Here is a 14,524-nt window from a genome sequence, read left to right as displayed (position 1 = left end):
AGTGTCTTCTTTCTTGAATACACTGCGTAATACACATGGTAGATCTCCACTGACATGCCTGGGTGTTTTTCTAACAAAGCTGCGGGTAGGCCTTCCAAACACCATTTTATCCACATTTTTTCATCTAACAACATCACAATTGCAAGGAATAATTAAAACAGTGCGGGAGTCCCTTATGGTTAACTTTGTTGGTCAACACCTGGGTTTTCAACACATCACACATGATGTATTCTCATCTGTCCACACTACTCCAACTGCAAGGGAGATATTTAATCATGGAAGCAACAAGGCAGTCCTTGTCCTTGATTATATATATATATATATATATATTATATATATATATATATATATATATATATATATATATATATATATATATATATATACATATACACACACACACAGAAGAGCTCTGACTGTAACTTCAATGATGTTCATACAGTTTACATAAAGATCGACCATTAGTTAAGCCATTGATGGATGTAGGAACTGATGGCTATATTTTATCTGTTCTAGGCCCATATTTAGCTGATCATTATAGCAACAATGCAAGCATAACTAAACACATTGTAAGAACAAATGCTGAAGATATTACAAATTGGTTACATGAGGGTGATGTTTTTGTTGTAGACAGGGGGTTCTACGACTCTGTCGATTTCCTACAGGAACATGGATTTAAAGTTGAAATGCAGTTTTTCTACATAAAGGACAGAAGCAGCATTCAACAGAAGATGCCAACACTTCAAGACTGGTCACAAAAGTATGATGGGTAGTAGAGAGCATTAATGCACAAGTCAAACAGTTTTTTGACAAAGTAGTGCCAAATACACTTGTTCCTCATATAGGTGACTTCCTTAGAATGATCTGTGCATTAATGAATAAATTTCGACCACCCCTGGCCAACATGAATCCAACTGCTGAGATCGCAAGAAGGATGGTTGAAAAAGCAAAAGAAACCAAACAGTGTTCAAATCCTGGTTCAAGAGAACAACTTGCTGAATAAGTGCAAAATCTACTTTAAGATTGATGCATCCACTGATGAACTGGCTGATTTCCCCAGGCTCTCAATTGATTACCTGTGTTACATCACTATGGGCATTTATCAAGTCAAACAGGCTCTAAGCCATACAAATGAACATCTCACAGATGAGGGGCCTTATGATGTTACGGTATGCATGGATTTTCCAGGCCTGTTACATGCAAAAATCTAGTCTCGCCACTCCAGAAAGAAAACACATTCACTGTGGATCCAATAAAAGCCTAACGATTACACCAATTCTGTCAAAGGATGGTACTATACCTGCATGGTTGGTGCTCAGGATGTAGGGTGTTGTACACACTTGTCAAGTGTCATATTGTTTCTGGGCTGCAAAAGATGGGAAAATGATGAGTTGACGAGAAAATCACTAACTTGTCATCTTAAGGATGCATCATTTATTCCAGAATGTGAAAATAACAATGGAAAACCAACTGAGGAGTGATTGCTACACCATGACCACTACCTTCATCAATAATTACCTGGTTCCGTTTATATATATATATATATATATATATATATATATATAAAATGTCACAATGTGTGTGTAAAATATTTTTTTTATAATCTGAATTGTCATCCATATTAAGATGTTTATATTATTATGGCATGTCATTTGGGTGATAATGAGAAAGCGAGAATGATAATACATTGCACATTTAAATGAATATAAGATATATTTTTAAGACATGTTCTTCAATTATTTTGACTTTTTATGTTTGTGTTTTACTGACTAGTTTGTTTTTCAGTACTTTTTATCTTTGATGACTGTAGTCATGGCAGGTTCGGTCTATAGAACATGGCAAAGGTGTAGCTGACTACATCAAAGTGTCTTGCGATGTGTTGCCTGTTTAATAAGCATTGGAAACAGTATTACTGTATAATTTTTGGCCACCTCCATGTCTCTATGAGGGGTCAAAGGTTAAATGGCAAGTACAGAAACAGTTACTCATCTCAACCTTATGATGGTTCGAGTCTAGGATTCAGCCAATGTGGGTATGTGAGAAAGCTTGCCAGTAGCTTCTCGTGGGTCGGTGGTTCTTTCCGGGGTTTTCCTGGGTTCTTCCTCCACCAATAATACTGGCCGCCATGTATAGCCTATCGTGTGCTGAAAAATGGCGTTAAACCCCACAACAACAACAACAACCTTATGATGGCAGGTGTATATCACTCTTACTAAGTAATATTGTGGATGTTGCAAACATCAGGATTTGCGATTAATTGTGTTTAACTAGTAATGTTAGGTACAAATTATTTATTCAGCGCATTTCATCTGAAATCGACTATTGTGCTTCACTGGCATATTAATAAAGTGTTCGCGCCATTATAGATTTCGCAGCAACAACATAACAATAAGATGCATTTTTGGGGTGGGGTGGGCGTGGCCCATTTACCCATTACCATTCATGTTTTACAAAAGTATGCAAAAATGACAAAAGTGTTGGTGTAAGGGATATTAAATATTGCTTGACATTCGCATTAATATGCAGACAGATATATAGTTCATAAACGGATCATAGATTGAATAGAGGCTACATCAATGGGTATGGACGTCAAGGTATTTATATTAATTTCTGCTATATATTGAAACACGTGTGTGTGTGTGTGTGTGTGTGTGTGTGTGTGTGTTATATTGCCATGAAAGTATAAAGATATAAATACATAAAGAACACTTGTCGTTTCCAGTGAAGGTAACAAACCAAAATATTCGGTGAAGAAGCGAACATATTGGTCCCTGTTAATGCCTAAATATTTTCATAGCATTCAGTGATATTAAACAATAATTCAAATAAATCAATAACATTAAACATCGTTCAATAATGTTAATCAATATTTCATATTGGAACATTTTTTATTATTTAATGGTTAAGTACCTCTTTTGTCAACATAATTTAGGTGTAGTATTCAGTGGATATACGTTATATATATATATATATGTTTTTGGCTATGATAAATCCATATGGAATAGTTTTAGAAATGAAATTTTATTTACAGAGCTTTATAACCCAAAAATAATAAAAATGCATATTGCAAAATTTAAAACTGATTGAATAGTTCTTGACAAAGCAGTATCTATGAGAAGTAAATGGAAAAGATGACTACTTTTCACGTCTTTTTTTAAAGTGTTTTGACACCCTGTAACCATGGCAATGGATTTGCTATTAGTTTTGGTTAACTGCTACCGTTAGGTAGTGTGTTTAGTGAGTGCATTTCTTTTATCAGATGTCGTGTCTTGCTTGCATAGATTTCTTTTTAACACATCCCTGAACCTCCAGTTATATAGAAAGCATTACGGTGAGATATTTGCAATATTTTTGCGTAGGAATACGGAGAAACACGTCGGCCTACATGTATTATAGTACTTACAATATTTAGGCACAAAAATTGCCTTTGAAACCATTATCAGCTTATAAAAGTCAATGTAATAATGTGACTAGCTTTCCTTTAATGGTCTATATGAACACTTATTCATATAACGTTATTTTTTCGTTAAAATGTTTCTATATGTTTTTGAATTTCTTCATTGCCCCCATTGAGGGCCCCAGTTTTGAGTCTACAAAGACTTGAATACAGGCATACATGTGCATAGGAGAGAGAGAGTCTTATATAGTTATTTTAAACGATGGAAAGGTAGAAAAATACTTACTTTGACTCATTTATCATCGAAGTTTATGTGCAAACTTATCCCTAAAAATTCTTTAAAGTTGCATTCATTCTATGAATCCCAGAATCTTGCACGATGTAAATCACCATCTTTGTCAACTCTAAGTGCTGGTAATAGCATTTGCACAATGAATAATAAAATGATTGTGTTTCCATTTGTTCGTTATAGGTATATGTTCTTTATAAACGTGTACATCCTCTCATTTCACAGACAACAGCATGCAGTCAGTGTAATGCAGTATTCCCGCAGTGTTCATTAAAAGTACTGAACCAGTAGTTTATTTCTTTCTTATTAATGTCCATATTATATCTTTACGGATGAATATATAGTTTATAACTAGATTATAGTTTGATTATAGATGACCTCAAGGGGTGTGGGAGACAATTTATTGATTTTTTTCTTCTAAAAATAGAAATACAGTTGTGTATGTGTTATATAGCCATGAAAATATAAGGATAAAAGTACATAAATGTATAAAGAACACTTGTCATTTCCAGTGAAGGTAAGAAACCCATGTATTTGGCGAAGAAGTGAACATACAGGCCCCTGTTAACCTTTACCATCATATTCAATAATATCAAACAATCATTTAAATAATTCAATAATATTAAACATCGTTCAATAATATTAAGCAATATTTTAATGAGGAACAGTTTTTGTATTATATGATTAAGTACATTTTTGTCAATGTATTTTAGAAACAGTTTTCAGTTGACGTATAAGTTCGATATTCTATTTTTGTCTACGATGATCCATTCTGGAATAGTTTTAGAAACTAAACTTTATATATACAGCTGTATAACCTCTAAAATAATAAAAATGCATATTGCAAATTTGAAACTGCGTGAATAGCTCACGGAAAAGCAGTATCGATGAGAAGTAAATGGAAAAGATGACTGTTTTTCATGTATTTTCTGATAGTGTTTTGACACCCTGTAACCATGACAACGGACACATGAACACAAAACTGATGTACGAAATAAAAGTGAAATACCTCATATATACATTATACATAATATATAGACATTTGGAGAGGGGGCAGAAAATGATCCTTATTCAGTATAGTCCTTTGTTGTCCAAGATGTTGAATCTCAAAGCAGAAATTATCATCCCTTGTATTATATATTAAAAACTTATATGACCCCTTATATCAATACAGGCTTTGGGACTGGTTTAACAAATTACAAGAAGACGTGTTGATTTCACAGAAAATTCTGTCCTTGTTTATACAACTGTATATAATTTTGAAGGTCTTTTGTCAAAATTTAAATCTATCCTTTTGAAAATGTTTTTTAAATGACGGGTTTTTAACTAGATTGTCAGATTAGGTTGTTTGGGATTTTATTGGCACATAAATTCAAGGTTAAGCTCTTTTCGTTACAAGACAAGATTCTAATTCTTTGTGTTTATTGCATTTTATACTGTAATAGGAAATATTTACTTTGTATAAGATGCATTTTATATATATATATATATATATATATATATATATATATATATATATATATATATATATATTGCTTTAGAATTCTTTAGAAGTAAAGGTTTGAAAGGAAACAAAACTAATCATTATGTTCCCACTTAGCAACATAATGCAGGTCAGCAAAGTAAAGTTGGAATTTGTATTCTGTAAATAGAAATCACTTTACATGCCACTTTATTGGAATATAGTCAAACAATGTTTTGTGTCATACATTTTGTGGTTTTGTACATGATCATCTTTCCTGACTTAGATGTTTTGGAGTCTTGAAAGGGAAACATCTTTAGATTTAGAAAATGCATGTTTCATAATCTAAAGTGTTTGTTAATTCCATTCAGTAATGGTTATATGTGAACCTTGAAAAAATTAATTTCATCCAGGAAATGACCTGGAAATTTGTCTTTAGAAAAGTGGGGGAACCATGTATATTGGTACATATTAGGGGCATGAGATAAGGTGATAGCATTCTATATCACTGTTTAACTCTAAATTTTGATATATCAGCTAAAATGTTGTGATTGCATTGATTTTACTATGTGTTGTAAAACAATTTTGTGCATATTGCTTGATTTTGAACCTTTCACAAATCATTTTGTTACACTTAATAGATAAAGATAGTTTGTGTGAAAAAGTTTTGAGTTCTGCACAATTTTGAGCTCCACTGGTCATAGACAAAAAGAGCTTATGGGATGGCCTCTTGTCTGTCATTCATCCATCATCTGTCTTGTCTGTCCCTCTTTTAGCACAAGTTTGTTATCACTGCTTATCCTAAATTACTTTGAGGATTGCATTGAAATGTTTATCCCATGGTCTAGTTGGTCCTAAATTAAAATATTTCAGCTTGGAAATATAATATTGAAAATCTTGCTGTTGTTACTATTCCTGAGATATCAACTTGACGATTTCGCTATGAGACTTCTTATGATACCTTCTTGGTCCTGAAAGGATGGACACATCAACTTGCGATTTCGCTATGAGACTTCTTATGATACCTTCTTGGTCCTGAATGAAAATAATGCTGATCTGATGCTCAATATGACCACCATGGCAGACAACTCAATATGACCACCACAGCAGACAAATCAATATGACCACCACGACAGACAGCTTTAAAATTGTTATCATTACTTTACTTGAACAGAAAGTCATATCAACATTAGGTTTTCACCAGATGTCTTTGTACATCTAGTTAGTTTTTAGTGAAAATGGTGCCACTTAAGTGGGATTTTTACCAGAAGATGTCTAGTTGATCCTTTCTGAACAGAAATTCATATGAACATGATCTGTCCAGATGACTTCTTATAATTCTTATTTGCCTTAAATGAAATGGTGCCACAGATAATCAATATGGCCAACACTGTGGCCATCTTGAAATTCTTGTAATTGCTAATCCTCTTGAATTGAAGGTCATATCAGCATGAAGTTTTTACTAAAAGATTTCTTATGATGATGACGTCCAATACAGCAGCCTTCTTAAAAATCGTTTAGCTATTACCCCTGTACATAAAGTCATTGACTTGGGGTTTTCACAGGGAGACTAGTTATGATATACAGTTGGTCCCAAATGAAAATGGTGCCAATCTGACCTCTGTGATGACCACCACAATGGTCATCCTGAAAATCTTGTTATTGCTACTCCTAGGTGGATGGTCATATTGACAGGGTGTTTTCACCAACAACCTTGTTGTTATGTCTAGTTTATCATAAATGGAAATGGTGCTACATTTCATCTGATATGGCTGCCATCTTGAAATCATGTTTTCACTGCTGTTCCTGAATGGACATTCATATCCACACTGAGTTTTCATTAGAATATTTCTTATAATGTCTACTCAGTCATCCTAAAGAAATTGGTGCCAATCTGACATCCAATATAGCCACCACATTGACCATCTTGAAAGCCTTGTTATTGCTAGACCTCATATTCACTTGAGGATGTATAGTTGGTCCTAAATGAAAATGGTACCACTTTAGAATGTATAGTTGGTCTTAAATGAAAATGATGCCAATCTTTCATCCAATATAACCACCAAAGTTTTGTTACTGCTTAGAAATATCAAAGATGGCTTAAACACATGGTCTATTGAGCATCTGTCCCATTGAGGGACTCTTGTTTTATATACAGTACTTTTTTCAAAATTTTGCTTGACTGCTCTGGTGGCCTAGCGGTTAGAGCGTCTGCCTCAGATGTGAGAGGTTGCGGGTTCAGATCCCGACTGAGTCATACCAAAGACTTTGTAAAAAATGGTATTAACAGCTGCCTCTCTATGCCCTCAGCATTAAGAGGTTAGTGTTAGGACTGGTCTGCCTGGCGTCAAGATAATGTGACTGGGTCGGACATTGTGCTACATGTTTGCGGCATGATGCCCCATGCTAGACATCACTATGAACTGTCAAACTGTCACTCTGCAGACATCATAGTGGTATGACTGAAAAATTGTTAAAGCTACATTAAAAATCTAAATCACACAGTTTTGCTTGTTTTTTTTTTTTTCTTCTTCAAGTTTTGTCTTGAGTTAAAGACAGCGGCATTTTGTTTAATAAGGTTGTTGTTTTCAGAAATCAGATACAAGTTCAACTGCAGAAATTGTGGAGCTGAAAGTTAATGTAGAACAACATTTTTATTATTCCCTGAAGGATGCAGTAGACAGGTATGGCAAATACATAAAAAGACTTAATTTTTTAAAAATATTTTCAAGGATGGCTCAGAAAAAAATCAAATTTTTTCTCTACAGTCATATCTGATCATTTAATTGAGCAATCATTTGGGCTGAATGCCAGTGATGAAAACATGATTGGAATTTCTCCATGTAAAATTTGTTGACATATTTCCAGGGATTGCAGCAAACCTGTGAAAGCAACTGGCACAAAATCTGGTACAGTGCCATTGTGTTTTAAATAAGTTGGCAACATCTCTGTGTGATGTACTTTGAATATATTAAAGATCGCTATTGCCTTTTGATCACACCAAGAGGCAGCAAGTCACATAAAGAGATCACATGGGATCAGAATCCAGTTAACAGATAGGACTCTATAGCATCAGGTAGGCTCACAAAATTTTGAGTTCATTGTGATAGTTGATAGAGTGAAACTCAGTTTCAACTGTTTATGTATATAAAAGATTCAAGATTTGTTTTGAAAAGGTTTAGTGCAGTGTCGTTGGTATTATTTAAACACCTGAACCTTAATTGTTGAGAACTTTATGTTTTGATAGCATACGTTAAGAACATTGAAAAACCTTATTTCAGTCTTAATTAGAACAGTGGAATTAAACTTTTTTGCTTGTATATGTATGGAAAAGATGTCAGTATCTTCTTTTGATTTAGATTTCCATATTAATAGTGCTAGCAAAGTGTAACTCACCTTAACAACCTAATTACATCAGTATGGATTGAACTTGTTTACTGAAATATAAGTGGAAGTGTATATTGGTATTATCTTTTATGGAGATATATACATTGTTGCTTATTTTTTCCCTTCAAATGACAGATCAATGAAATTAAGTACCAACAAATATGTATTTTTTCACCAAGCATTGAACTTTAATTCCTGAATTGAAATTGGTTGACAATAATGTATAAGGAAAATGAGATACACGTATGTAAATATTGTATTGAAAAAAGTGGCCATGAACTTCCAGAAATGCTCTCATGACCTAAGTGGTTAGTGTGTCTGCCTTGGATGCAGGATGTTGCAGGTTTGAACCCAAGCAAGTCATACCAAAGACTTATAATAATGGTACTGACAGCTGTCTTGCTAGGCACTCAGCATTAAGAGGTTAGTGTTAGGACTGGTGGGCTTTGTGTCAGAATAATGTGACTGGGTGGGACATGATACATGTCTGTGGCATGATTCCCCAGTGCTAGGCATCACTATAAACTGCCACACTGTAGACATTGTAGTTATATCACTAAAATTGTTAAAGCTACAGTAAAAATCCAAGAAACACAAACATATTATCTTCTGGTGTTTTGCACATTCCTAATTACAGAAAAGAAAGACTAATAAGTATTCATCATAATCATATAATGTTAGTCTTCTTATATATATATATATATATATATATATATATATATATATATATATATATATATATATATATATATATGTACAGCCTCGCTGCATCTCAAACATTTGTACTTCCTTGTGGCAGAGGTTTCCTGGGGAGGCTGCTTTGTACATGTATATTCTTTATTCTAAGTTAATGTTTTGCATTTAGCACATGGTTTTTTCAACATGTATACGATTTGTTATTCCTGGAATCATGACATTTGATGAGAGGATGAATCTTGATTGGTACTACACCCTCATCACAAACATAGGTAACACTGACCCATATTTCACACATCACAGACTTCAGTTAAATGTTACGCTTCGTTTATATCTCAATCTCTAGTTGTTGTGTCTTCAAACTAAATGATTGTATTCATCTAAATGAGTACCAGATCCTTACAACAAAAGAAGGATACAGTGACCTACATTTCAGATTTTACTGGTGTGGATTAAATTTTAGCATTATGTCTTAATCACATAAGCTTTTTGCATGCTGTACATATAAACTGTTCTCCCCAGGAGTGTTTTATAGCAATGAGGTATTCACTTAGTAATGTTATTGTTTCTTAAAAATGCATGTTTTCATCAAAGTGAAAATAATGAAATATAAAGATATTACAAGTTGTTAGATAGCATTCATTATTTCCTAATACTTATCATGTTTTAATGACAAAACTCATGGTCTTTCAATTTAAATAATATATAACTTGTTTTTTTCACAACTGCCTATCTCTTCACTGTAACATTAAAGTCCAAGTCATATATTTAGGATCAAGAAATTCTGTGGGGAGATGCATTTTGTCAAGTACAACACCCTCATGACAAAAGTAGACATGAAACTTAAATATGCTTCATTGACTTTTAAATCTTGTGTTTGATGATAATTTCATAGGCACAATTCATGGTAGGATTGTCAAATTCATGATGATATGCATCTCTGTTACTATTATGCCATACAACAAAATAAGCTGATTGTGACCCATATTTTTTCTTCAAATACATTCTGTATTCCAGTTACTACTTCCGTTTGTGCTAGGTAGCACACTCAGTTAGGGACATTGCATTACAGCTTTATCATAAATATACCTGTTATGTGACCTTTTTGTAGTTAACCTGGACAGGTCACTAGCTTCTACATTCAATAATGTCTTTTTTACTTTTGTGTTTTCTGAAATATAACTTAAAAACTTTTAAGTTGTGCAGACCACTCTGGTGGCCTAACTGGTTAGAGCAACTGCCTCAGATGCAGGAGGTTCTGAGTTCGACCCCTGACTGAGTCATTTCAGTGACTTATGAAAATGTTACTTCCAGCTGCTTTGATTAGTGCTTAGCATTAAGAGGTTATTGTTAGGACTGTTTGGCTGGTGATAAGGACATAATACCACAGTGTTAGACATCTCTGTAAACTGCCTCACTGCAGATATTATAGCAGTATGACTGAAAAGTTGTTAAAGCTTTGTTAAAAATCCAAATCACACAAACACTTTTAAGTTGTGCAGGTAGCTTTTTTGTCTATAGAAAACTTGAATTGTTTCACAGCATTCACCTGTGTAAGTTTAAATGATGTTGCATGCATGTCTCTTTTATAACATTCTGCTTATGTTCAAATACATACAGGTCAGATTTCTGTAGCTAGTGCACAGCCAGTAGCATTCGTTTCAATAGTTACAAAGCAATGCTTCAATGACATAACTTGTCAGGGTTCGTACAGTCTTTGAAGGTCTTTGAGTGTTTGGGAAAAATGAGGTAGCATTTTCAAGGCCTTGAAAGTTTGGAAAATTCAAGCAGATTGCCCTGAGGTCTTTAAAAGTCTTTGAAAATTGAAATAAACCCAAACATTTTAATTTCTTTCCATAGTCAGAAATAAAATTGTCCAAGGTTGTTAGATTCAGATGTATAGTCGGACTATACCAACCCATTTGTTTGTACCACCACCCACCCCCACCCCCCAATTTCAATAATGGAAACCTTTAATGTGATAAAAAGTGCAAGGAATTTAGTCAATTCTTTCATTGGTTTATAATTTGTAACCTGACTGAGTAGAATGGCCCTAACACCGTCGTCATATGCACTTTTGATGCTTAATGGAAGTTTTCAATATAATAGATGGACAGGCTTGAGATCCATTTCCATTTCCTGGCAAGTCCGTTTTCAGCAAAGGGGTGTGTGCACAACTACAGATGTACATACATATGTCGTCTGCTTCTGATCTTTACAATGTCAAATCAAGGAATGAAAGAGAATGACTACAACAAATTTGCCTTTCACATGGATTTAAGAAGCAGTTTAATTTCTATGTTCGTGTGTGCAAAGGGATATAATTCCAAACTCTCAGCATTATGGTAATTTATGTAATTATCTGGCAGTTACCGAATACAATGAACTATGTCATTATGTTGTCTGATTGAAATAAAGTAGCCCATAGTGTATGCAGTATGGCACCATGTTAGTATGGAAAGTCCATTAAGCATGAAAGGTGCAGGGGATGCCTGTATTAGTGCCATTCTGGTCACAGTTGGGTTATAAATTATGAATCAAATCAGTGATTCAGTTCACTTAGTTCTGAGCACTTTTTATCACATTAAACATTTTCTTTATTGAAATCAGTGGGGGGGGGTGGAGTTTACAAACAACTGGGAATGTATCATGAGACTATAGTCGAGTTTTCCTGGTTTCTTTCTTTTGGTGACCCGTTCAGTTTCATTGCCACCACAATAACAATTGAGCATTTGTTTGGTCATCCAAAGTTGGCCTTGGCAGCGACTTCAATAACACATGCATTCTTCATCAAAGCAAGCCGGCTACACCTTTCATCAAAGGAAGTCAGCAGCATAACTATTTTCAGCACTTTTTTTATTTTCTAATTTCATGGTGTTTGTTTTTCGTAATCAAATCATTAATATATTTTTAGGTGTTGTCTAATATTGTAAAGCACTTAGAGCTTCTAAAGATAAGGTGCTATACAAAGCCCTCATTATTATTATTATTATTATTATTATTATTATCACATATAAAATTGCCTAAGGTCATTAGATTCAGATTTAGTCAGTATTCCTGACTTCTTTCTTTTAATGAATTGTTCAGTTTGATTGGACGAATGATAACCTTTGGCCAGTCAAAACATTTATTACACTAATTCTTTATTTTTTTAAACAAGACTGTTCAGCCAATTGAATTTTGGTTACATTGAACAAGCGCTCACTCTGTAGAAAGTGCGCAAAAGTAACACTTGAGGATTCAAAATTTGTTCAGTCGATTTACATCTTTAGTTTTGTTTCACCTCATGTTTAAAAATGCAGGTCTTTGCTCTTTCAACGATATCTGGCTTGAACAAGAGAAATACAAGGAATGGCTGAAAAAGGATAAAACATGAAAATGAAAGGCATTTTGTACATTTTCAGATAAGGAAAAGGGAAAAGCAAAACTCTGTAGGGTCCTCAGAATTATGTATGAGGCAGGAAGAGAAGTAGAGTCCCAATGTGATTTTTATGTTGACTCAGTATGGAAAATTAGTGGATGAAGTTATCCAATCAGACAACCATCCCTTGAAATGCTTGAATAGAACAGATGGCAGCTTTGATGAAGTGTTTTATTCCGTCCTTTCCAAAAGAAAAGAATATGTTGAACTTTGGAATATTCTCCAGAAAATGTTGCTGTTGTCACATGGGCAATGCAACAGTGGAGAGAGGATTTTCTGTCAATAAACAGGTATCTGTTGAGAACCTCGGCAGAGAAAGCCTCAGAACTAAAAGGCTAATCATTGACATGATGAGAAAAGCAGGTTGACCTTTGGAAATTGTCATTAGCAATGAAATGATGACAAATGCCTCCTCTGCAAGATATAAGTACAATGCCTACCTGGACAAGAAGAAAGCAGAGGATGAGCATGAGGAGAAAATCATAAAAGGAAAGAAACGAGTTAGCCATGGATGAAGTGGAAGAACTTAAAGCCAAAAAGCTGCATCTTCAAGCTGACATTGCCAGCCTACATGCTTCCTCTATTCAGAAGGCAGAAGAAGCATAGTTGAAAGGACTCATTGTGCTTGTCACAGAGTAAAATGCTCTTAGGAGAAGAGCAGAGGAAAATATGGCAGCGGTGGCTTCTCTTTCCAAAATGATTGAAGAGAAAAAACAGCAACTATAATAATGCATTTAAAGCAGTGCTGATGTCTGTTAGGATAACAATTTATTTTGTATTAAATCTGATGCACAAGTTACATATTTCTGAAATAACAATGACTATTGACCTATCTTCCAGATCATTATAAAGTAATTTAAGGAAATTAATTATAGTTTGAATTTCATTTTTCAACAGTATTGTAGTATTTTGCATTCGTTGTTTGCTCATATAACCTGTATACAAAATGTTAGTGAAAATAGGTCTTGGAAATCTGTGTTTGTGGTCCTTGAAAGTTTGGGAAAACTCTTTGAATTTATCATTCAGAGTTCAGTATGAACCCTGCCTGTATAGGCCTATGCTTTACAGGCAGTTTTCAATGAAAAAGGGAGGCTGTTCTATAATGTCTACTGCACAAGTTCATAAAGTGATGCTTAGCTGGCCTATATTACATTGTCTGCTCAGTTTCTATTTACAGAGTCCAAAATATGGGCAAAACTAAATGCAGGCAGTATAAATGCCTGAGGATCATGGGTGATAACCATAATGCATATTTAGCAAATATGGGTTGCCAAATGGAAAATACATGTTAAATTTGTGTTGTATGGACAGAAATTCAGTGGACTAAATAGACAATCTAAACAGAAAACGGAATGTTTAGAAACAAATCTAGGGAGGCAAGGGAGATAGAATCAATGCTGCTGCCACCTTGGTCAATGAATTCCTGACTGGCAAATTGCAAAGCAGCAGCCAATGGCTACAGCTACAACCCCAGTTCCAGCTTTGCCTCCAGAACTTGATAAGCATTTTTACAAATGAGCCTTATGACTCAAGTGTTCAATGTCTAGTCTTCTCTCCCTGCTGGATATGGGCTGACTTTAGAGCATATCTGTCCATTCTTAGATGCTGTAACAAACAAAATGTTTAGAGACTAGTTTTGTGGATCACGTATATCCTAACACATCTTAACGTCAAGAACTTGACAGTCTTGTGAAAGATAATATGTGACGGTACTCTCATGATATTTACTCTTTCATCTAAATCAGATTGCAAGAGGTCAACATCAAAGTCAGTCTCACCTTAAATGTCAAAGGAGGGAGTGTGTGTGTGTGTGATTTGGATTTTTAATGTAGCTTTAACAGTTTTTCAGTCATATCGCTACGATGTCTGCTG

The 14,524-nt window shown here is 34.3% G+C and overlaps 1 protein-coding gene across 2 annotated transcripts in view; it reads left to right on the top strand.

Annotated features, from left to right (window-relative positions):
- Window positions 1-14,524, top strand: part of LOC149789185 (centromere protein P-like) — a 53,891-nt gene that overhangs the window by 28,927 nt on the left and 10,440 nt on the right. For both annotated transcript variants that reach the window (XM_089975329.1, XM_089975330.1), the window contains exon 6: window positions 7,741-7,832. In XM_089975329.1, the coding sequence (XP_089831455.1) occupies window positions 7,741-7,832 (92 nt within the window). The remainder of the gene's footprint in view (window positions 1-7,740; window positions 7,833-14,524) is intronic.

Source organism: Sinohyriopsis cumingii, chromosome 11 (assembly GCF_028554795.1).
Source record: "Sinohyriopsis cumingii isolate HCF-2022 chromosome 11, ASM2855479v2, whole genome shotgun sequence".
NCBI lineage: Eukaryota > Metazoa > Mollusca > Bivalvia > Unionida > Unionidae > Sinohyriopsis > Sinohyriopsis cumingii.
The sequence above is the reverse complement of the archived record's forward strand: the minus strand, read 5'-3'. Positions and strand labels throughout refer to the sequence as shown.